The 21,828-nt window shown below is 40.6% G+C and overlaps 3 protein-coding genes across 3 annotated transcripts; all 3 read left to right on the forward strand.

Annotated features, from left to right (window-relative positions):
* Window positions 1-3,557, forward strand: LOC104445970 (putative receptor-like protein kinase At3g47110). Its single transcript, XM_039313237.1, has 5 exons — window positions 1-1,400; window positions 1,516-2,144; window positions 2,263-2,793; window positions 2,899-3,309; window positions 3,479-3,557. The coding sequence occupies exons 1-5, from the start codon at window positions 1-3 to the stop codon at window positions 3,520-3,522; spliced, it is 3,015 nt and encodes a 1,004-aa protein (XP_039169171.1). The 3' UTR covers window positions 3,523-3,557.
* Window positions 3,558-16,971: 13,414 nt separating this feature from the next.
* On the forward strand, window positions 16,972-18,658 carry LOC120293562 (putative receptor-like protein kinase At3g47110). The gene is made up of 2 exons (XM_039313238.1): window positions 16,972-18,465; window positions 18,560-18,658. Exons 1-2 carry the CDS (start codon window positions 16,972-16,974, stop codon window positions 18,656-18,658), a joined length of 1,593 nt encoding a protein of 530 aa, XP_039169172.1.
* A 110-nt stretch (window positions 18,659-18,768) lies between these two features.
* On the forward strand, window positions 18,769-19,584 carry LOC120293563 (probable LRR receptor-like serine/threonine-protein kinase At3g47570). The gene is made up of 2 exons (XM_039313239.1): window positions 18,769-19,116; window positions 19,235-19,584. Exons 1-2 carry the CDS (start codon window positions 18,903-18,905, stop codon window positions 19,582-19,584), a joined length of 564 nt encoding a protein of 187 aa, XP_039169173.1. The 5' UTR covers window positions 18,769-18,902.
* Window positions 19,585-21,828: the final 2,244 nt, after the last annotated feature.

A 21,828-nucleotide genomic window follows, 5' to 3' on the forward strand; every position in this document is an offset into this window, starting at 1 on the left:
ATGAGTTCGAGCCATTTCTGTTCAGTCACCTTCCCTGCCATCTTGATCCTGGAGCTGGTGATTGCGAGCTTCGCTTCCTGTAGCGCTCCAGGGAACGAGACCGATAAAATTGCTCTGCAAGAATTCAGGTCCCTCTTAACAGATGATTCTGCAGGAACCTTGGCCTCCTGGAATGATTCCCTCCATTTCTGCCGATGGCCTGGAGTCACTTGTGGTCTCAGACACCAACGGGTCACCGCCTTGAACCTAGATGGACGAGATCTGGCTGGGACCGTGTCCCCTTATATTGGAAACCTTTCGTTCCTCCGATACCTGAACCTCGCAAACAACTCTTTCCATGGTTTCATTCCTCCTGAAATCGGGCGCTTGTTCAGGCTTAAAAACCTGATCTTGAGCCACAACGCCTTAGGAGGTGGAATTCCTAGAAATCTCTCCCTGTGTCTTAGCCTCGTGACTCTCGAGCTCGACTATAATCATCTCCACAATCCCATTCCTTCCGAATTTGGGTCACTGTCGAAACTCCAGAAGCTCTCCCTTCCGAACAACAATCTCATGGGACCAATCCCCGCTTCCATCGGAAACCTTTCCAACCTCGAAGAGCTTCATCTATGGAGCAACAACCTGACAGGAGGAGTTCCCATTTCTATAAGCCAAACGAGGCTTAAAATTTTCGAGGCTGGTGAAAACCAGCTGATAGGTGGCTTCCCCTCAGCTCTTTACAACTTGTCATCCCTCAATACCATAATTTTGACCCAGAGCCAGTTCTCTGGTAGTATCAGGAGAAACATAGGCCTTCTGCTTCCAAATCTGCAAATTTTATATCTGGGATTTAATCAGTTCACAGGTCCCATTCCCGATTCACTCTCCAACGTCACCAACTTAGCAGCAATTGATACCCCCTTCAATAACTTCATTGGACATGTCCCAGCCAGCTTCGGAGGGCTTCAAAACTTGAGCTGGCTCGGCCTTGGGTCTAATTTTCTCGGAAGCGGCGCAACCAACGGTCTAAGTTTCCTTGCTGATTTGGCCAACTGCAGCAACCTTGAAATGCTGGATTTAGAATATAACCAGTTCAAAGGCAAGCTGCCTGTTTCTGTTGGTAACTTCTCATCCCAACTGAATCAGCTACTACTGTCGGGAAACAGAATTCGTGGTAGAATTCCTGAAGTAATTGCAAACCTCTTTAGTCTACATCTATTATCTATGGACGATAACATGATAACAGGCAATATTCCAATGTCTATTGGGAGGCTATCAAACTTGCAATCTCTGAGTTTGGGCCAAAACAATTTGACTGGAGACATACCTTCGACCATGGGTAACATCACCGGTCTAATTTTTCTGTACTTGTACAACAACAGCTTAGAAGGAAGCATACCATCAAGCCTCGGCGACTGCAAGTCCCTGCAAGATCTACGCCTTTGTCATAACAAATTTACCGGGACCATTCCTAGCCACATGATCAGACCGTCCTCCCTCTTAACATCTGAATGTATCTCACAACTCTTTGTCTAGGCCCCTGCCACCCGATGTTGGAAACTTAAAGAACCTCATTTCTCTCGACGTTTCACACAATCAAATTTCAGGTGAGATTCCTACAACTTTGGACAACTGTTTGGGATTCGAAGAGCTGTATATGCAGTCGAACCATTTTCAAGGACCCATTCCTCAGTTCAAGGGGTTAGAAGGCATCCGTTTTCTCGACCTTTCCAATAACAACCTGTCAGGGCAAATCCCAGAGTTTTTAGTTAACTTGTCATCCTCGCTGCAATTCTTGAATCTGTCTTTCAACAATCTCGAAGGCGAAGTACCTGTACGTGGGATATTTGGAAACACTAGTGCCATTGAAGTTGACGGCAACCGAGAGCTATGTGGGGGCATACCTGAACTGCGTTTGCCTTCATGTCCAGCAAAATCGTTCCCTAGATCGATAAAGCATAGATCTTCGAAGTGGGTGGTGGACATAATCATCTGTGCTTCTTGTGCAGTGGCATTACTGTCCTTAATATCTCTTTTCTGGTTGAGAAACTCGAAGAAGGAACATCTGCCTACCCGCTCCTTCGGCCATTTTCACGAGAGAATTTCCTATGATGCTCTATTCAAAGCTACCGACGGATTCTGTTCAAGCAAATTGATTGGTTCAGGTAATCTTTATTTATAGATGAATATTTAACTACAGCAAATGAGTACAGAGAACACACTTCATAGTTCATACAGTAGTACCACATCGCATGACCGCAATAATTTTTAGCTCTTGTTCAGGTAGTTTTGGCAATGTGTACAGAGGAACTCTTGGTCCCGACGGAAAAATCGTGGCCATCAAGGTTTTGAATCTCCAGCAGAAAGGAGCTTTCAAGGGCTTCTTGGCCGAATGCAAAGCACTCAGCAGCATTCGGCATCGTAACCTTGTTAAGATCTTGACTGCTTGTTCGAGCATTGACTCCCATCGTAATGAGTTCAAAGCCTTGGTATACGAGTTCATGGTAAACGGCAACTTGGACGTTTGGTTGCACCCAAACGATGAACACCTGCAGTTCAAACCTTTGAGCTTCCTGCAAAGATTGAACATCACGATCGATGTGGCCTCTGCTTTGGATTATCTTCACCACCAGTGCCGAACTCCAATCATCCACTGTGATCTGAAGCCAAGCAACATTCTTCTCGACGATGATTTCACAGCTCACATCAGTGATTTTGGATTGTCGAGGCTCATTTTCAATTCTAGCAAAGACATCTTTTCGGGTCATCCTAGCTCCTCTGCTTTTCAGGGAACCATGGGTTACATTGCTCCAGGTACGGCTCTAAAGATCACAATTACATTTACATCCACAAAATCAAAAGATTTTCAATGACCTTGTAGAGTAATCGAGCTAACAGGAACTTTTTCTGGACTGGCAGAATATGGAATGGGCGTTCGTCCATCAACAAGTGGGGATGTGTACAGTTTCGGAATTCTCTTGTTAGAGATGTTCACTGGAAGACGACCGACGGACAACATATTTAAAGAGAATTTTGACCTTCAGAAGTTCGTCAAGTCAGTGTTGTCAAAGCGAGCAACGGGGATTTTGGATCAGTCAATTTTCTGCGGGGAAGTAGGCGAAAGCATGGACGAGGAGGGGATATGGAGAGACTGTGGAATCGACCAAGCCGAATGTCTGATATCGGTTTTCGAGATCGGATTAATTTGCTCAGCAGAATCACCAAAAGACAGGAAGGACATGAATGGTGTCGCACGGGACTTGCTCTCAATCAGAGACAAGTTTCTCAAAACCGGCATCCATGAGGATAGAATACAGAGCCCTGCACCAAGTAAAGCACCTTTTTAAGTCGCCATATGCTTGTATCCTTGTATCCCTAGCACTGCTTCACTGTTCCACAATATCTTTGGATTTAGTAAATCGGCTCGCATGATAACAAGTATCGGGACAATTGCTGAGAGCCTGATCGATGTATCCTCCTCTCTTTTCATATTTTGCAGGGGACAGGTGCGAGGAGGTGGCCTGTTCCACCTCTGGTTTTTGAGTGGGACGGGGGGAAACTGTAAATAGAGGCGGGCAACAGCATAGCTTGTTAGAGCCACGCGGCTCTTTCCATGTCAATGGCGGGCTAGCTTGGGCATCCGCGAAGTCCTTCGTCCATAACTGAGCTACCAGGGAGGGCCTTGGACTTTGAGGGGCTTCAGCTTGCTAGCTGGTGAGCCTCCAAACCAGCAGCTTCTGGTTGGTCAGCAAGCAAAACTAGCACGCTCTGCATAATAAATAAAACATGGACTTCGACTATTCCTATGGTTATTTTCCTGTAATGAGACATCTATATGTACTTGGGTCCAGTCACGTTGTTGTGAGATCCTATGAAACCATCCGTCGAGAACGAGAGCCTTCCGAGAGTCCTTGAGGCTGTGATGGAAGGTCTCCATGCACTCCTGTAGTGTATGGATGGATTTCCTTCTTATGTCCTTCAGCCAACTTGTCTGTCTTCTTTTCTGGGAAAGTAGAGACAGCTGAGAGTGCTAGTATGAACAAAATAAATGAGTTAAGGAAGAAAATAAGAACACAGAAATTATAGTGGTTCGGCTTAATCCAAGCCTACGTCCACTCTCCCACGATAACAGCCTTCTTGGCTGGATTCCACTATACAATCAACAAGAGATTACAACTCCGAGTACAAACACTTAGTAGATCACACTATCTCACTAAGTCACTCTCTTGGTATTTCTCTCACGATTACAAACGTTTAAGCTCTCAAGAGACAAGTATATGATCGAAAGTTGCTTAGACTTTGGAATTATAAATTCTACGCTCCGTCTCTTACTTGCTCATCGGTCCTTCATCTCCTTAAATACTCCTCAATTTCCAAACTACCCGTTGGACAATATCCCGGAGAATCGTCTTCCAATATACCCATTGGACAGCTCTGTATCTAGAAGATTTAGTAGCCGTTGAGTGACAAAGGTAAAATCCCAAATTGATTCCGATCGCCCATACAAACGAAATCTTGGTTTCTATAAGTAAAGCTTCTTCGTATAGAATTCTTGTCTTCAAGATCCAATCATCAATCAATTAGATTGAATCAATCAAATCAATATTGATGTGGAATCCAAACCAGATCACTAGCCGTTGTATGATTGGGCTTGAGTTACGATTCATCGTAATCTGGATGTAAAGTCTGAGTCTTTAGACTTTACGATATGAGTCTTGAGACTTTACAATCTGGAGTGCGTAGACTTTACAACCCGAGTCTTGAGTCCGGTCTTCAGACTTTGACACAGTCTTCAGACTTTGACACAGAAGTCTGGAAATCTTCAAAATATACTCTGGACATATGTTACGTTCAGTCTTCTGGCCGTCTTCTGACTTTGATAAAATCATTTACATGTTCTATCATCTGCATGGTCTATTACTCAACCATCAAACATGTTAGTAGCCTTTGATTTATTTTGTCATCTTCAAAACATCATAAGGGATTTCCCTAACAATCTCCCCATTTTTGATGATGACAAAACAATCTCTGAATATGCAGATTTGTAAACATACTTTTAAATCAAAGGATATCAGAAGATAACAAATAGATTGAGCATAATAATATTTAGAAAATAATCGCAGCTCAATATTATGCAATAAATAATATCAACCAATCAGCACATATGCATATTCATATCTTCTCCCCCTTTTTGTCATAATCAAAAAGCTATAATAATAGATTCACGTAGAGAATGATAATCAATATCTTGCATGAATCACAATTTCCAAAAATCAGCTTTTTTTTTTTCGACTATTAAAGATATGCAATATAGCTCACTTCGATTATATATATCAGCAAATATCCAATAAAAATCACGGATGCATCATAAAATTCACGTACCATTTTTGTCATAATAAAATGATAATATCAATATGAGATTTGTTAATGACAAAATGTGATAAGAGATGCACTAACCAGATTTTGTAGAATAAATTCTGACACAATTACCTTTCCTTCCATCCATAATAAGAGCACGATCAATCAAAAAAGATTTTTCCATAATTGATCAAAGCTCCCCCTCAATTTGTTGCCTTTTTGAGATGATCACGATTCTTTTCCTTTTCTTTTGGATTTGCTTTCTCCCCCAATTGTCACAGGAGATATTTTCTGATTGCACCAAAATTTGCGTAGATTCGCAATCATCCTTCCCTTAAAGAATTTCCTGCAATCAACTCATTTCCCTTTTTGGTATCCATCAATTTGGATCCTTCCTTGACGTTAGAGTAAAATAGAAAATCTCAATAATCAAATATTCTTTCTTAATTTATCGTAACAAATTATTCAAAGAAAGAATATTATGCACAATGATATTCTGAAAAATAAATTCTCACTTAGCACAATAAAATCAGGGAGAATGAAATCTTTGAATATCTAAAAATATCTTGCATCATCACGTAAAACAGATTTTCACTTTGCAAAATATGATTATATCTGAGAGTATAAAATTAGACAAAATAATCTGAATTATCTCAAATAATCACACGTACTAGATCAAATCTCAACTCACAAATCACAAAAATAAATCATACGATTCTTTCTTCCATAAAGCAAAATATGATCATTATAAAATCTCAATCAACCAAGGATATATCGAATATCAAGCATAATGAGAATTATTGCCCAAATCAAATTGAGAATAAAACATTCCTTACCAAATCCTCTTTCTTCTTTCTTCTTTATATCCTGCAAAAATAACTTATCTTTTCTTTGGTACCCATTTTTTCTTGGGTCCATGAGAGTTAGCAGAATATGTTGCTTTTATCCAATTTTTCTTAATAGGTCTCCAGACTTGAGAAAGATCTTGTTGCCTAAGTCGAGAATTCTCCTTTTTAAGTTCGAAAATCCTTTTAAGAGAAGATTTAAGATTTGAACAAAGCTCATTTATATATTTTGAAACTTTGAAAGGAATTGCTGAATGACTTACCTTGATTTCCTCATCGTATTCTGAGTCTGGTTCTGAATCAGACTCTGATTCTAAGTCTATGTCTGAGTCAGACTTTAATTCTGAGTCTATGTCTGAATCAGACTCAGATTCTGAATGTGCCATCAAGCATATATTTTCTTGATCATCATCTTCTTTCATGATTCTTTTATGGCCATTATGCTTGTATTGACTTCTTCCATCGAATTTCCTTCCTTTTCTACTCAACTTTTTGAATTTCTTGACCATAAAGGCAAGTTCTTCGCCGTCCAAGTCATTTTCTGAGTCTGTTTCATCAAAAACAACATTAGATATTAAAGCAATGGACTTTTTACCTTCAGGATCTTCATCGTTAAGTTGTTCCACTTCATAGGATTGAAGAGTGCCAATCAATTCATCAACGGAGAGTGGCATAATCCTTTGAGTCTCCCGGATTGAGGTCTTGACATGGTTCCAATCCTTGGAGAGTCCTCGCAGTAGCTTGTTCACCTTCATAGGATCATAAATTTTCTGTCCTTGATTCTCAAGGCCATTGAAAATATCTGTAAAACGGCTAAACATGTCAGTTATAGATTCTCCTTGTTTCATTTTGAAGGCTTCATATTGACCAAGGAGAATGTTAATTCTGGTCTCCTTCACTCGGTTTGTCCCTTCATAAGTGATATGTAATCTGTCCCAGACTTCTTTTGCTGTATCACAAGAAGATATTCTGTTATATTCAGTTGGTGATAAAGCACAATATAAAGAGTAAATTGCTTTTGCATCGAGTGCTTGTCTCTTGTTTATCTCTTCTTGAGACATTCCGCTGGTTTCAACAGTTTCTTTCCCTCTTTCGGATGCTGATGCAGCAGTAGGAGTAATTCCTCTTTCCACCACATCCCATTCCAGAGGATCCTTTGATCGTAGAAAAGCTTTCATCTTGTTTTCCAGATGTTGTAATCCTTTCCATCAAAGTAAGGTGGTCTTGTATTGCTTTGCCCTTCCACCAGCCCTGGTGCTAGCATACTAGCCATGGATCTTTTACTCTGAAGTAAAACACTTCAAATAAAGTAAGAACACAAGCTCTGATACCAATTGAGAGTGCTAGTATGAACAAAATAAAGGAGTTAAGGAAGAAAATAAGAACACAGAAATTATAGTGGTTCGGCTTAATCCAAGCCTACGTCCACTCTCCCATGATAACAGCCTTCTTGGCTGGATTCCACTATGCAATCAACAAGAGATTACAACTCCGAGTGCAAACACTTAGTAGATCACACTATCTCACTAAGTCACTCTCTTGGTAGTTCTCTCACGATTACAAACGTTTAAGCTCTCAAGAGACAAGTATATGATCGAAAGTTGCTTAGACTTTGGAATTATAAATTCTACGCTCCGTCTCTTACTTGCTCATCGGTCCTTCATCTCCTTAAATACTCCTCAATTTCCAAACTACCCGTTGGACAATATCCCGGAGAATCGTCTTCCAATATACCCATTGGACAGCTCTGTATCTAGAAGATTTAGTAGCCGTTGAGTGACAAAGGTAAAATCCCAAATTGATTCCGATCGCCCATACAAACGAAATCTTGGTTTCCATAAGTAAAGCTTCTTCGTATAGAATTCTTATCTTCAAGATCCAATCATCAATCAATTAGATTGAATCAATCAAATCAATATTGATGTGGAATCCAAACCAGATCACTAGCCGTTGTATGATTGGGCTTGAGTTACCATTCATCGTAATCTGGATGTAAAGTTTGAGTCTTTAGACTTTACGATATGAGTCTTGAGACTTTACAATCTGGATCTGTAGACTTTACAATCTGAGTCTTGAGTCTGACAGTCTTTAGACTTTGACACAGTCTTCAGACTTTGACACAGAAGTCTGGAAATCTTCAAAATATACTCTGGACATATGTTACGTTTAGTCTTCTGGCCGTCTTCTGACTTTGATAAAATCCTTTACATGTTCTATCATCTACATGGTCTATTACTCAACCATCAAACATGTTAGTAGCCTTTGATTTATTTTGTCATCTTCAAAACATCATAAGGGATTTCCCTAACAACAGCAACCTCAGTTTTCTGCTTATTCCATGATTTGTCTTGAGAATCCAGCAATGGATTTCTAGTTCCATATTTGAGAACAGCTTTTACTTCTATCCTTTCCAATTTAGTGGGTCAATTCCTTTTAAGGGGTTAGTCTATGGAAGTTTATGAGCAAATTCGGGTAGTAAATAATCGCCGGTTATTCTTTTTGATCTATAGAAAAGGATTAGAGATTGCATGCCTCGTGTCACCAGTTAAACGAGTTTATTCAAAAAAATAAAATTTTACTAACATGGATTGCGGCAAAGTATTAGAATTTTTATTTTTTAGAATGATATATTGGACAGCACCCGACATATTCGATAATGAACATATAAAATCCTAAAATTTATAAAATTGGAGCAATCGAAACTCCACCTAACTTGACTAACATAAAATGAAGCCCTCGCTGCCCGACTATTCTTCTTCTTGTCTTTTTTTTTTTTTTTTTTTGTTAATTTTAACTTAATTCTTGTTTAATTTTAACAAAAATTTTATTAAAATCAGATTTTGGAACCTCTAAAGGCCCAATACCACATATAACACTAGTATTGGAGCTGGAGATCCTAAGTTCGAATTTTTTCAGGCCCCATATGCCTCCCTAAGTAAATTTCCAAGCTTGGTACTAGGCAAAAGAAGAGGAAGTGTTAGAATATTTAAATAATAAATCACGCCTTCATCAAATAACTTAAGTTTTTAGAATAGTTGGTTGATTTCCACAAAATCTCACAATGCCTAAACACACTAAAGCTACAAACCAACAGGGCATAGAAATAATCCAGGTTAAATACATAGGGACTATGCACTTTTGTGTTCATACATCGCCCACAAAAATAGAGACAAAAGAATAGGTAGCCCAAAAAATTGGTGTAAAGAATAGAACCACAAATAGTTAATGTTTCACCAACCATGGCTCCTTTTCCCTTCTATTTTCCCCTATTTTGGGTCATTTTTATCGGGAAAGCTGAGTATTATATTTACATTCAGATTGATTATACTTGAAGAAACCAACATTCCCCATCAAGTGTGTATAAGCATTTGTCCACACGGGCAGGTTGCTTACATGAATGCATGTGGCCAAGGCCCTACATGTTAACCTTCCTCAGTTCTCAAATGCCATAATTCTTCTCCGGATTACCTTAGCACTACAATATCATCCATAGGGTGTCTTAAACAGCACCATCATGTTTTATATCGCTTCTGAAAAGGGCCGGAGATGCAATCTCTAGGTCTCATTCTCCCTTTTTTTTGCAAATCCCTGTGCTCATCATCGCAACTTATACACAAACTACTTATTCTGGCAAATTTATGTGGTAGCATGCCCATTGACTGCCAATGGAGAACCAGGAAACGAAGAATCTAAGTTTCCATCGAAACAAAGACCACGGCTGCAAATGCTTTCTTCAGTCATTCAATATCAACTCCGAAACCTCCTCTAGCCACCCCGTAGTCACCTCCACCTTACAAATTTATTTTGAAATGTCTACATTACTAATCGAAAAATCAAATTCAGCTCAGTTTTCTTATCCATTACCACCATCCATCTTAAACTTCCTCAATTCCTTAAATGAAAATCAAAATTAAAGACAATAGCCGTCATCCAAGGATTCAATTGCAGGCCAGAAAGCCGAAACGATCGACAGCAAGATGCTAGAACGAGCCGACTAGCCCCCTACGCAATTCTCCTCCACTCGCCTACGCAATCAAAATCGCGAGCGACCTAGCGCCGACTTCCGACAAGCTCAAGCAACACGTAAAGCGCCACTCACCATGACGATGCTCTTGCAGAGATGATCGATCGAGTGCGCGCCGAGGATCCTCCGCCTCTCCTCGTACGACCGATCTTAGTAGTCCCCCGGGACTCTCTTGAAAGCAAAGTCCGCGACGCCGTTGCTCCTGAGAATCGCCGAGAGGCGGGCTTCGGTGCCTGAGCCGGAGCCGGAATCCGAGTCCGGGACGCCGAGCGACGGCGACGGCTGTCCGGAGACGGAGAAGGGGGAGGGACAGAAGCTCCGGTCGAGGAGAGCGAGCTCGAGGTTGGAAATGCGCTCCAGTACTCGGGACTGTACTCGCTCGAGCTTGTCCCACGCCTCCATTGTTCTCTGGTATTCGGCGATCCTCCCCGGCTGCTTGAATTCAGAGCTCGCTTCTGAGATAGCTAGTACGAGTACCTAGAGGGGGGTGAATAGGTATACACAAAAAATTTCTCGATGTTTGCACGATATTTAAACAATTAGAGAATTTGCAACAGTTGAAAATTCAATCGCAAGACTGAGTAAGGGAAAGAGAGAATTGAACACTCAGTTTATAGTGGTTCGACTTGATTCAAGCCTACGTCCACTCTTACCGACAGCCGATTGGCTGGATTCCACTATGATCAAAGAGTTGTTACGGTGTTGATCTTCCTTGATTTCTAGGTGTAGATGATCTACCACACTCGCTCAAGGCGTCACCAAGTATAAACACTCTCGGTATACAATTTCGCTCGAGTCTCAACTAACAATCAAAGGATCTTGGACTACGGAATTTTTCTATCGATCACACTCTTAAAACAACTAGAACGTCTTCCTTTTATACTCCTTCATGCCATCATAGCCGTTGGCACTTACCAAAGGAATTCCTCCAATCTACCCGTTGGACGGAATCAATCAAGAAGATCATCCGAGCTATATAAGGAATCGATGATAGCCCATCAATCTGTTCGCCCATACAATCGGGATCTCGGTTTCCAAGAATAGAATAATCCAAGATTATTTCGTCGACCATCGGATCTTCAATCGTTCTTAGATAAGATTTAAAGAATCCGAAATGATTATCCAACCAAAGAATCTATCCCAGAGGATAGGATCAAATCCTCAATCATAAACCTCGACTTTGGATTTCCTTCAACATTGGATTAGAAAGGCGTCGGTGAGAATAACTTTGAGTCTTGAGTCTTGAGTCTTGAGTCTTGAGTCTTGAGATAACAAAGTCTTGAGACTATAAAATCTTGAGACTTTAACTATCGATATCCAGACTTAGACTGATAGAAATGTTTTGTCAGCTTCAAAATATTCTGGAAAGATTTCTCCAACAGCTTCCGCCGCCGTTTGGTTTCTTGAGTTAACGGGAGGGGCTTTTCTGAAAATAGTTTATTCTTAAGGGACCTATACTAAAGGGAAAATTCCAAATAAATGCATGAAGTCTCATTATTTTCTCGAGTAAGAGCTCAAAATGAACTTTATTTTAAATAATGGCTTGAAGTGATCGAATCTTTTTGAATATTTTTAAATAAAGACTTGAAGTGGAATTTATTTTAAATAAAAATATGAAGTGGCCATATTTCTTTCAAAAAATGATCTAACTTCTCGTACCAAAGGGTGTTTTTATGTTTAATTTTTTTTTTCCTTTCTTCTTTATTCCCCTTCCATTCGTTGGACTCAAGCACCCTTGCCCAAGTTGGGTTGGGCGAAGGTCACTCAAGCTAGATCTGGCAACAAGTGGCTCTCGCACAATATTAGCGAGGGTAATCCTCACTAGTCTAGGCGAGGGCGACTCTCGCCAAATTTGGCAAGGGCAACCTTTGCCCTCGCTTGAGGTGGGCAACTTCCATCGGCCATCAATGGCGATGGCCATGGGAGAGGGAAGAGGAAAAAAGAAAAAGGAACAAAAGGAAAAAAAATATATGATTATAATTTTTTTTACCAAAATACCCTTTCTTCAATGATTGGAATAATTATTAGCTAGCGAAATATTCTTATTTGAGACGATTTGACCACCTGAGGCCCTTACTTGAAATGATTTGGCCATTTCATACATTTATTTGAAATAAAGTCCACTTTGAATCTTCATTTGAAGAACGATGACACTTCAGTTTTTTATTTGAAATTTTCCCTAAACAAAATTTGAAAGGAGCTACTTTTCCCTTCTTTTTTTGGATATATTCATTGGAAATCTTAAAACTTATCATGAATGTAAAAATGAATATCCAAACTTACAAAAAATGTAATAAATTCTAGAACTTGTCCAATTGGTGTAATTAAATATTTCCATTAAATCTATCCAATTTTTTTTTTGTCAGTCTTTCTCTAACTTTCAACTCACTTTCAGATTTTTACCCCGAATATTTGCAAAGCGTGAGAATCGAAATTCACAGCTGAAGCTAATTGTCTCATCCCAACCCCCATCTCCCCCTTCCCATGTAGGTCAGATAAACCGCTCTAACAAGTTTTAGAACTTGATTCGAGTTTTAGAACTGAATTATACTTTTGTGACAAATTTTAAAACTTTTTACACATATCTTTTTTTTTTTTAATAGTTAACAAGATGGGGGGCGACTATCGGTATCGACAATTCACATTAGGTCATATCATAATGATTCTGCATGCAGTACAGGGCGCTTAGTTTTAGCTATAATTATTGCCCATGCTCCGAAGATCCAAAATTAGCGAGCTCGTCCGATTAACATGATGTTAATCAAGAAGTCCTTTTGCATGAGATATGCCGCAGTTAGGCATCGCGCCATGAGCCGTTCAAAGGCTTACTTGTGTCGTAAATTAATTAGTGATCTCATGAGAGATGTGATCCTTTTACCACTAGAACAATCATCCCGATATGGAAGGAAGTTTATTAGATTGACCACGTTGAATTGCATTTATTTATATACATGCAAGACACACACACACAAAACTTTTTTTTTGGAAATTTTTAGAGCTTATATGTGCTCTTGAATTTGACATATTTGAGCCTAGAGATGACCAAAGTGAGTTCAATTTCAATTTTGGGGGGCTCTTCTAGCGAGTTAAATTCTATGGACTAGATGAAGAACGGAGAACCTCTAATTGGTGTTTCCCATGACTAGGCAAATAACTTGGGTGCTAGAGACGTCTTGGATCCAAAATTCTACAAACTTGAAAAGAGTTGATGATCCAAGGGATTGTTCACCATCTGTGTTGAGGAGGATTGGTTTGTGGTCCAAAACAATTGCAGTGAGGTGAGTGACGATGGCTTATGAAAGCTAATGACGCTAATCTAAGTTGGAGTTGCACCTGTCAATTGTCTAAGACATCCATGAATGAATTTGTTGGAGACCTTTCAACTAATTCCATGGATTCATCGGGAATCGGATCAAGTGGGTCCATGAAACCAATGAACGATTTCCGGTTCTGATTTTTTTGAAAATGGTCTTGATTGTGCTGTTTCTGGTTTTAGGATAGGAACTGCCTACCCTAAATTTGATCATAAGGTAGATGTATTGTTTCATGCAATAATCAATTCATCCACTAGGGGAAGTTATGAGCACCAAAGCAAGAACGCCTATTTGGATTGGCTTTTTAATTTTTATTTAATACAAAACAAATGGTTGAAAATTTTCAATTTTTTAAAGTTTTTAATTCTTGAAACTTTCACAATAGTTAAATGTTGATATATGAATTCACATACAAATTTCTCATAATTTTCTAAAACTAGAATGACATTCTAAACTCTAGGAAAAAAATTTAAATAAGGACTTGAAGTCGGATCATTACCTTTAAAAATGACCAAATATGATTCTGTTTTAAATAAGAGTTTAAAGTGATCAAATTAATCTTAAATAAGGCTCTATTGTCACCGGCAGACATTTTTGGGCGAGGACAATTTTGTCAGAAAATTAAGATTAGGTAAAAAATGAAGAAAATCACCGAATTGAATTGGCATTATGGTTCTCATTATGGTTCTTCCTTCAATTTTTTTGCGTTACCTTCTTCTTCTCCTCGGCTGCTCAAGCAAATGGTTCTCACCCTCTCCTTGCCTGGTCCTAGCCGCGACTCGCCTGTTCCTCGCGAGCTTCAGTCCGTCGTCATGGCTTCTCTCTCAGGTCCCATCCTCCACGAGCTTTTAAGTCCTTCACCAGCTTCTGGTCCGTCGTACACCAGATTTGACTCCGTCGTTCGCGAGCTTCCGAGTCCTTTTCAGTCTCTTTCGCCCTAGTGCTTACTTTTCTTCTCTTAGTGCCGGTCAACTGGAGATAATTTGGTGGTTGCCTTCATTAACTCCATCAATGATGGGAGGGCATGGGCCATGAGCGCAAGCTCTGGTCAACAAATTGTTGAAGAATAGGGCACGAGTGATGAGAACTCGAGCTCTAGCTTCATATGGTAATAGCTGCATAAAGGTCTGCTTTCTTGCAATTGTCTGAATATCTTGAAGCCTTCTTTTCTTCTTTTTAGTGCCGGTCAACTGGAGATAATTTGGTGGTTGCCTTCATTAACTCCATCAGTGATGGGAGGTCATGGGCCCTGAGCTCAAGCTCTGGTCAACAAATTGTTGAAGAATAGGGCAAGAGTGATGAGAACTCGAGCTCTAGTTTCATATGGTAATAGGCTATAGCTGCATAAAGGTCTGCTTTCTTGCAGTTGTCTGAATATCTTGAAGCCTAGTCTAGTTATGGTGATTAAAACAAGCACTGATTAATGTTGTTTACTCTAAGATTGCAGCAAGGAAATTGCGGCTTCTTCGATTGAATTGATCCCCCCACCAGCGATGAGAACTCTTGCTGAATCGTCGTCTAGGCTCTTGCAAAAAAGAACGAGATCAATTGAAGCTGATGTGTTTTAACGGAGTACAAAGAGGGAAGATTCTATTGGGTGTTTTAATTATGGCTTTTTTTCAGTCGTGCACTCGAAAGAACAACATCCTCTTGCCTTATATGGGAATCATCTTTTATTCATTCACGGCCTCATGATCGGAGGTCGGTTGAATATGAGTGAAGCTTGCAGATGACGGACTTGAGGGAAAATGACATCACAAATATCATAACTTCGCAATAAGTTAATATAACGCAATCCCAGATCAACATTTCACCAAGAACCAACCCAATCTAAGATCAATATCTCCCTCAAAATTAAACTGATCAAAATTGACTTAACCCCGACAATGACCAGCTGATACAATCTCGCAATAAGTAAATATAATGCCGAATTGTAAAGGAGACAAAAAGTCAACAACATCACCAATATTTTACGTGGAAACACCAAAACAGAAAACAATGAGAAATGGCCCAAAACTTCCACCAATCATCAAGAATGGTATAATACACAAAGTTCTTCCCTAGTCACACATTAAAGACACAACATCAAGAACACAATGGTATTTCCATCACTACGAAAGTGAATTTAATACAAATGGAGGATGAAATCCTAATCGCGATTGGAGAATTCGGAGAAGGTGAGATAGCTAGTACGAGTACCTAGAGGGGGGTGAATAGGTATACAAAAAAATTTCTCGAAGCTTGCACGATATTTAAACAATTAGAGAATTTGCAACAGTTAAAAATTCAATCGCAAGACTGAGTAAGGGAAAGGGAGAATTGAACACTCGGTTTATAGTGGTTCGGCTTGATTCAAGCCTACGTCCACTCTTCTGCACTGACAGCCGATTGGCTGGATTCCACTATAATCAAAGAGTTGTTACGGTGTTGATCTTCCTTGATTTCTAGGTGTAGATGATCTACCACACTCACTCAAGGCGTCACCAAGTATAAACACTCTCGGTATACAATTTCGCTCGTCTCAACTAACAATCAAGGATCTTCGAGACTCTGGAATTTTTCTATCGATCACACACTTAAAACAACTAGAACGTCTTCCTTTTATACTCCTTCATGCCATCATAGCCGTTGGCACTTACCAAAGGAATTCCTCCAATCTACCCGTTGGATGGAATCAATCAAGAAGATCATCCGAGCTATTTAAGGAATCGATGATAGCCCATCAATCTGTTCGCCCATACAATCGGGATCTCGGTTTCCAAGAATAGAATAATCCAAGATTATTTCGTTGACCATCGGATCTTCAATCGATCTTAGATAAGAATTAAAGAATCCGAAATGATTATCCAACCAAAAAATCTATTCCAGAGGATAGGATCAAATCCTCAACCATAAACCTCGACTTTGGATTTCCTTCAACACCGGATTAGAAAGACGTCGGTGAGAATAATTTTGAGTCTTGAGTCTTGAGTCTTGAGTCTTGAGTCTTGAGATAACAAAGTCTTGAGACTATAAATTCTTGAGACTTTAACTATCGATATCCAGACTTAGACTGATAGAAATGTTTTGTCAGCTTCAAAATATTCTGGAAAGATTTCTCCAACAGAAGGTTCTCAATGAATGGAACCGATCAACTCGTGCGCCCCTGGCTGAGCCAATTTTGACAACATTTGGCCTTCGAATTGGGACTGCCAAGTTGCAGCCCTATTTAAGATTCAAGCAGTTCAAGTCAAAGTGCTAGAAGAGGTCTCAGCCTCGTCCCCGGAATGATTCAAGACAGCGCCTATCCAGGGTTCCCAATCGTAACCGTGTAGTTGGCTAATTAAGTTTCGATGCTTTCAACTTCCAAGCTCGCTTCTCTGGCCTTCTCTATAAATGGAACGTTTCAGGTCAAGCGAGGCACCATCATAGCTATCTCAGCATCTCCTCACCGACACTAGTGAACCCGAAAATGAGTTCGAGCCATTTCTGTTCACTCGCCTTCCCTGCTGTCTTGATCCTGGAGCTCATGATCACGAGCTTCGCTTCTTGTAGCGCTCCAGGAAATGAGACTGATAAAATTGCTCTGCAAGAGTTCAGGTCCCTCTTAACAGATGATTCTGCAGGAACCTTGGCCTCCTGGAATGATTCCCTCCATTTCTGCCGATGGACTGGAGTCACTTGTGGTCTCAGACACCAACGAGTCACCGCCTTGAACCTAGATGGACGAGATCTGGCTGGGACCGTGTCCCCTTATATCGGAAACCTTTCGTTCCTCCGATACCTGAACCTCGCAAACAACTCTTTCCATGGTTTCATTCCTTCTGAAATCGGGCGCTTGTTCAGGCTTGAAAACCTGATCTTGAGCCACAACGCCTTAGGAGGTGGAATTCCTAGAAATCTCTCCATGTGTCTTAGCCTCGTGACTCTCGAGCTCGACTATAATCGTCTCCACAATTCCATTCCTTCCGAATTTGGGTCACTGTCAAAACTCCAGACGCTCTCCCTTCCGTTCAACAATCTCATAGGACGAATCCCCGCTTCCATCGGAAACCTTTCCAACCTCGAAGAGCTTGATCTATTGAGCAACAACCTGACAGGAGGAGTTCCCATTTCTATAAGCCAAACGAGGCTTAAATTTTTTCAGGCAGGTCAAAACCAGCTGACAGGTGGCTTCCCCCCTGCCCTTTACAACTTGTCATCCCTCAATACCATAAGTTTGACCCTAGGCCTGTTCTCTGGTAGTATCAGGAGAGACATAGGCCTTCTGCTTCCAAATCTGCAAATTTTATATCTGGCAGTTAATCAGTTCACAGGTCCCATTCCCGATTCACTCTCCAACGTCACGAACTTAGCAGAAATTGATTTCTATGGCAATAACTTCACTGGACATGTCCCGGCCAGCTTTGGAGGGCTTCAAAACTTGAGCTGGCTCGGCCTTGGGTTTAATTTTCTCGGAAGCGGCGCAACCGACAGTCTAAGTTTCCTTGCTGATTTGGCCAACTGCAGCAACCTTGAAATGCTAGATTTACAACATAACCAGTTCAAAGGCGAGCTGCCTGTTTCTGTTGGTAACTTCTCAACCCAACTGGAGAGGCTACAATTGTCGACAAACAGAATTCATGGGAGAATTCCTGAAGCAATTGCAAACCTCTTTAGTCTACATCTATTATATATGAACGATAACATGCTGACAGGCAACATTCCAATGTCTATTGGGAGGCTATCAAACTTGAAATCTCTGAATTTGGCCCAAAACAAGTTGACTGGACACACACCTTCGACCATAGGTAACATCACCGGTCTGATACGTCTGTACTTGTACAACAACAGCTTAGAAGGAAGCATACCTTTGAGCCTCGGCGACTGCAAGTCCCTGCTAGATCTGCGCCTCTGTCATAACAAATTTACTGGGACCATTCCTAGCCACATGATCAGACCGTCCTCCCTCATAATACTTTTGAATGTATCTCACAACTCTTTGTCTGGGCCCCTGCCACCCGATGTTGGAAACTTAAAGAACCTCATTTCTCTTGACGTTTCATACAATCAAATTTCAGGTGAGATTCCTACAACTTTGGGCAACTGTTTGGGACTCGAAGAGCTGTATATGCAGTCGAACCATTTTCGAGGACCCATTCCTCAGTTCAAGGGGTTAAAAGGCATCCGTTTTCTCGACCTTTCCAATAACAACCTGTCAGGGCAAATCCCAGAGTTTTTAGCTAACTTGTCGTCATCGCTGCAATTCTTGAATCTGTCTTTCAACAATCTCAAAGGCGAAGTACCTGTACGTGTGATATTTGGAAACACTAGTGCCTTCGAAGTTGACAGCAACCCGAGCTATGTGGGGGCATACCTGAACTGCGTTTGCCTTCATGTCCAGCAAAATCGTTCCCGAGATCGATGAAGCATAGACCTTCGAAGTGGGTGGTGGACATAATCATTTGTGCTTCTTGTGCAGTGGCATTACTGTCCTTAATATCTCTTTTCTGGTTGAGAAACTCGAAGAAGGAACATCTGCCTGCCCGCTCCCTCGGCCATTTTCACGAGAGAATTTCGTATGATGCTCTATTCAAAGCTACCGACGGGTTCTGTTCAAGCAAATTGATTGGTTCAGGTAATCTTTATATGTAGACGAACATTTAACCACAACAAATGAGTACAGAGAACACCCTTCATAGTTCATACAGTAGTACCACATTGCATGACCACAATAATTTTTAACTCTTGTTCAGGTAGTTTTGGCAATGTGTACAGAGGAACTCTTGGTCCCGACGGAAAAATCGTGGCCATCAAGGTTTTGAATCTCCAGCAGAAAGGAGCTTTCAAGGGCTTCTTGGCCGAATGCAAAGCACTCAGCAGCATTCGGCATCGTAACCTTGTTAAGATCTTGACTGCTTGTTCGAGCATCGACTCCCATCGTAATGAGTTCAAAGCCTTGGTATACGAGTTCATGGTAAACGGCAACTTGGACATTTGGTTGCACCCAAACGACGAACACATGCAATTCAAACCTTTGAGCTTCCTGCAAAGATTGAACATCACAATCGATGTGGCCTTTCCTTTGGATTATCTTCTGAAATAGCTAGTACGAGTACCTAGAGGGGGGGTGAATAGGTATACAAAAAATTTCTCGAAGCTTGCACGATATTTAAACAATTAGAGAATTTGCAACAGTTAAAAATTCAATCGCAAGACTGAGTAAGGGAAAGAGAGAATTGAACACTCGGTTTATAGTGGTTCGGCTTAATCCAAGCCTACGTCCACTCTTCTGCACTGACAGCCGATTGGCTGGATTCCACTATGATCAAAGAGTTGTTACAGTGTTGATCTTCCTTGATTTCTAGGTGTAGATGATCTACCACACTCACTCAAGGCGTCACCAAGAATAAACACTCTCGTATACAATTTCGCTCGGTCTCAACTAACAATCAAGGATCTTCGGACTCTGGAATTTTTCTATCGATCACACACTTAAGACAACTAGAACGTCTTCCTTTATACTCCTTCATGCCATCATAGCCGTTGGCACTTACCAAAGGAATTCCTCCAATCTACCCGTTGGACGGAATCAATCAAGAAGATCATCCGAGCTATTTAAGGAATCGATGATAGCCCATCAATCTGTTCGCCCATACAATCAGGATCTCGGTTTCCAAGAATAGAATAATCCAAGATTATTTCGTCGACCATCGGATCTTCAATCGATCTTAGATAAGAATTAAAGAATCCGAAATGATTATCCAACCAAAGAATCTATTCCAGAGGATAGGATCAAATCCTCAACCATAAACCTCGGCTTTGGATTTCCTTCAACACTGGATTAGAAAGACTATCAGTGAGAATAATTTTGAGTCTTGAGTCTTGAGTCTTGAGATTACAAAGTCTTGAGACTATAAAGTCTTGAGACTTTAACTATCGATATCCAGACTTAGACTGATAGAAATGTTTTTTCAGCTTCAAAATATTCTGGAAAGATTTCTCCAACAATCTCCCCATTTTTGATGGTGACAAAACTTTCTTGAAGATTTGAACATCTTTGACCTGCAAAAACATTTCTCAAGCAATATGGCTAACTCATAAAGATTAATTAACAACCAGACTCTGCATCCACAGCAAATTGGTTAGTCTTTCATGAGTAATACCATGTAACAATACTTGATATAAATGCAACTAGTCAAGCATCAAAATCCACAGCCAATTCAGTCTAACACTCAAGTTCAAGTTCTCAAGTCATACTCAAAAATAAACATAAACACAAAAGTCAAATAAAATTTTAAAATAATGTTTGTTCAAATTGGTTCTCCCCCTTTTTGTCATCATTAAAAAGAGGGTGAGAAAGGAGTCATGTCTCGCTTGGGAATGCGCACGATCCGGAAATCCCCAATGGATCGGACTACTCCTTCGAGCTTCTTCGGATCTTCTCGCAGATGAGCTACCTCTTCTCTCTTGGCATTGGCTTGAAGTTGCGGAGCGAGGTCTTTGAATTTATCTTCCAGAGATCGAAGATGCTTGTCCAAAGATGCTTCAAGCTTGGATTTCACAATCCAGAATATATATTTGGTTACGCATTTCCAGAAGAATATTCATGATACTACGAAGATCTGCAGAATCATCCGTCTGTGTACTGGCATTGGCTTTCTCAGATGGTGTGTATGCAGACGATGGCGCTTCTGTACGGTCTGGCAGATTTGGAATCGACGTATCACCTTCTTCAGGCAATTGAGAGACCTGAACTTCTTCTAGGTCTTCTGGAGATTGTCTTGGATCTTCAGCAGCATGAGGTGGAGACCTCTCTTGCTCGCTAACTCCCCTGTCTCTAGGACATCGAAAGGGGAAGAGTGATGATCATGCTCTTGATTTCCCTTCTCTCGCATTTATCAGACTGTTCTTTTTCTTCTTCTCCTTCTTCCTCAACTTCTTTCTCCTTTTCTCTCTGTTCTTCTTCTTCTCTCTGGTTCTTCTGAAATTCTCTCGGCTGAGACACAGAACGTCTGGTTCTTATCAGTGCATGGATCGTAGGATCTTCATCCTCTTCATCTTCATCCTCCGGGATGAGAGTTCTTCTCTTCTTTTCGATGAGGCTCTAATGGCCTCCTTTCCTTTTCTCTTTGAAGCAGACTGAACAGGAGATTTCACTTTGAATTTCTCCATTGCCTTGGAAAGTTCTTGCAGACGCATCTTCATCAACATTTTCAACCCTACCACCATCTTATCACACGTTCGAACACAAAAAGTATGTGGCAGTTCAATATTCAGATGTCTGAAGATCTTGGTCACCAGACCAGGATAAGGCAATTGTCCTTTGTCTTTTGACACTGCTCTCGTA

The sequence above is a fragment of the Eucalyptus grandis genome, chromosome 5 (genome assembly GCF_016545825.1).
Source record: "Eucalyptus grandis isolate ANBG69807.140 chromosome 5, ASM1654582v1, whole genome shotgun sequence".
Lineage (NCBI taxonomy): Eukaryota > Viridiplantae > Streptophyta > Magnoliopsida > Myrtales > Myrtaceae > Eucalyptus > Eucalyptus grandis.

Excerpts from the sequence above, each read along its gene's own strand:
- LOC120293563 (XM_039313239.1), top strand. The coding sequence starts at position 18,903 with ATGAAGCATAGACCTTCGAAGTGGGTGGTGGACATAATCATTTGTGCT. Across the intron at positions 19,117-19,234 it reads AAGCAAATTGATTGGTTCAG|GTAGTTTTGGCAATGTGTAC; the intron begins GTAATCTTTATA and ends ACTCTTGTTCAG.
- LOC104445970 (XM_039313237.1), top strand. The coding sequence starts at position 1 with ATGAGTTCGAGCCATTTCTGTTCAGTCACCTTCCCTGCCATCTTGATC. Across the intron at positions 2,145-2,262 it reads AAGCAAATTGATTGGTTCAG|GTAGTTTTGGCAATGTGTAC; the intron begins GTAATCTTTATT and ends GCTCTTGTTCAG. Across the intron at positions 2,794-2,898 it reads CATGGGTTACATTGCTCCAG|AATATGGAATGGGCGTTCGT; the intron begins GTACGGCTCTAA and ends CTGGACTGGCAG.
- LOC120293562 (XM_039313238.1), top strand. The coding sequence starts at position 16,972 with ATGAGTTCGAGCCATTTCTGTTCACTCGCCTTCCCTGCTGTCTTGATC. Across the intron at positions 18,466-18,559 it reads CCCTCATAATACTTTTGAAT|GTGAGATTCCTACAACTTTG; the intron begins GTATCTCACAAC and ends ATCAAATTTCAG.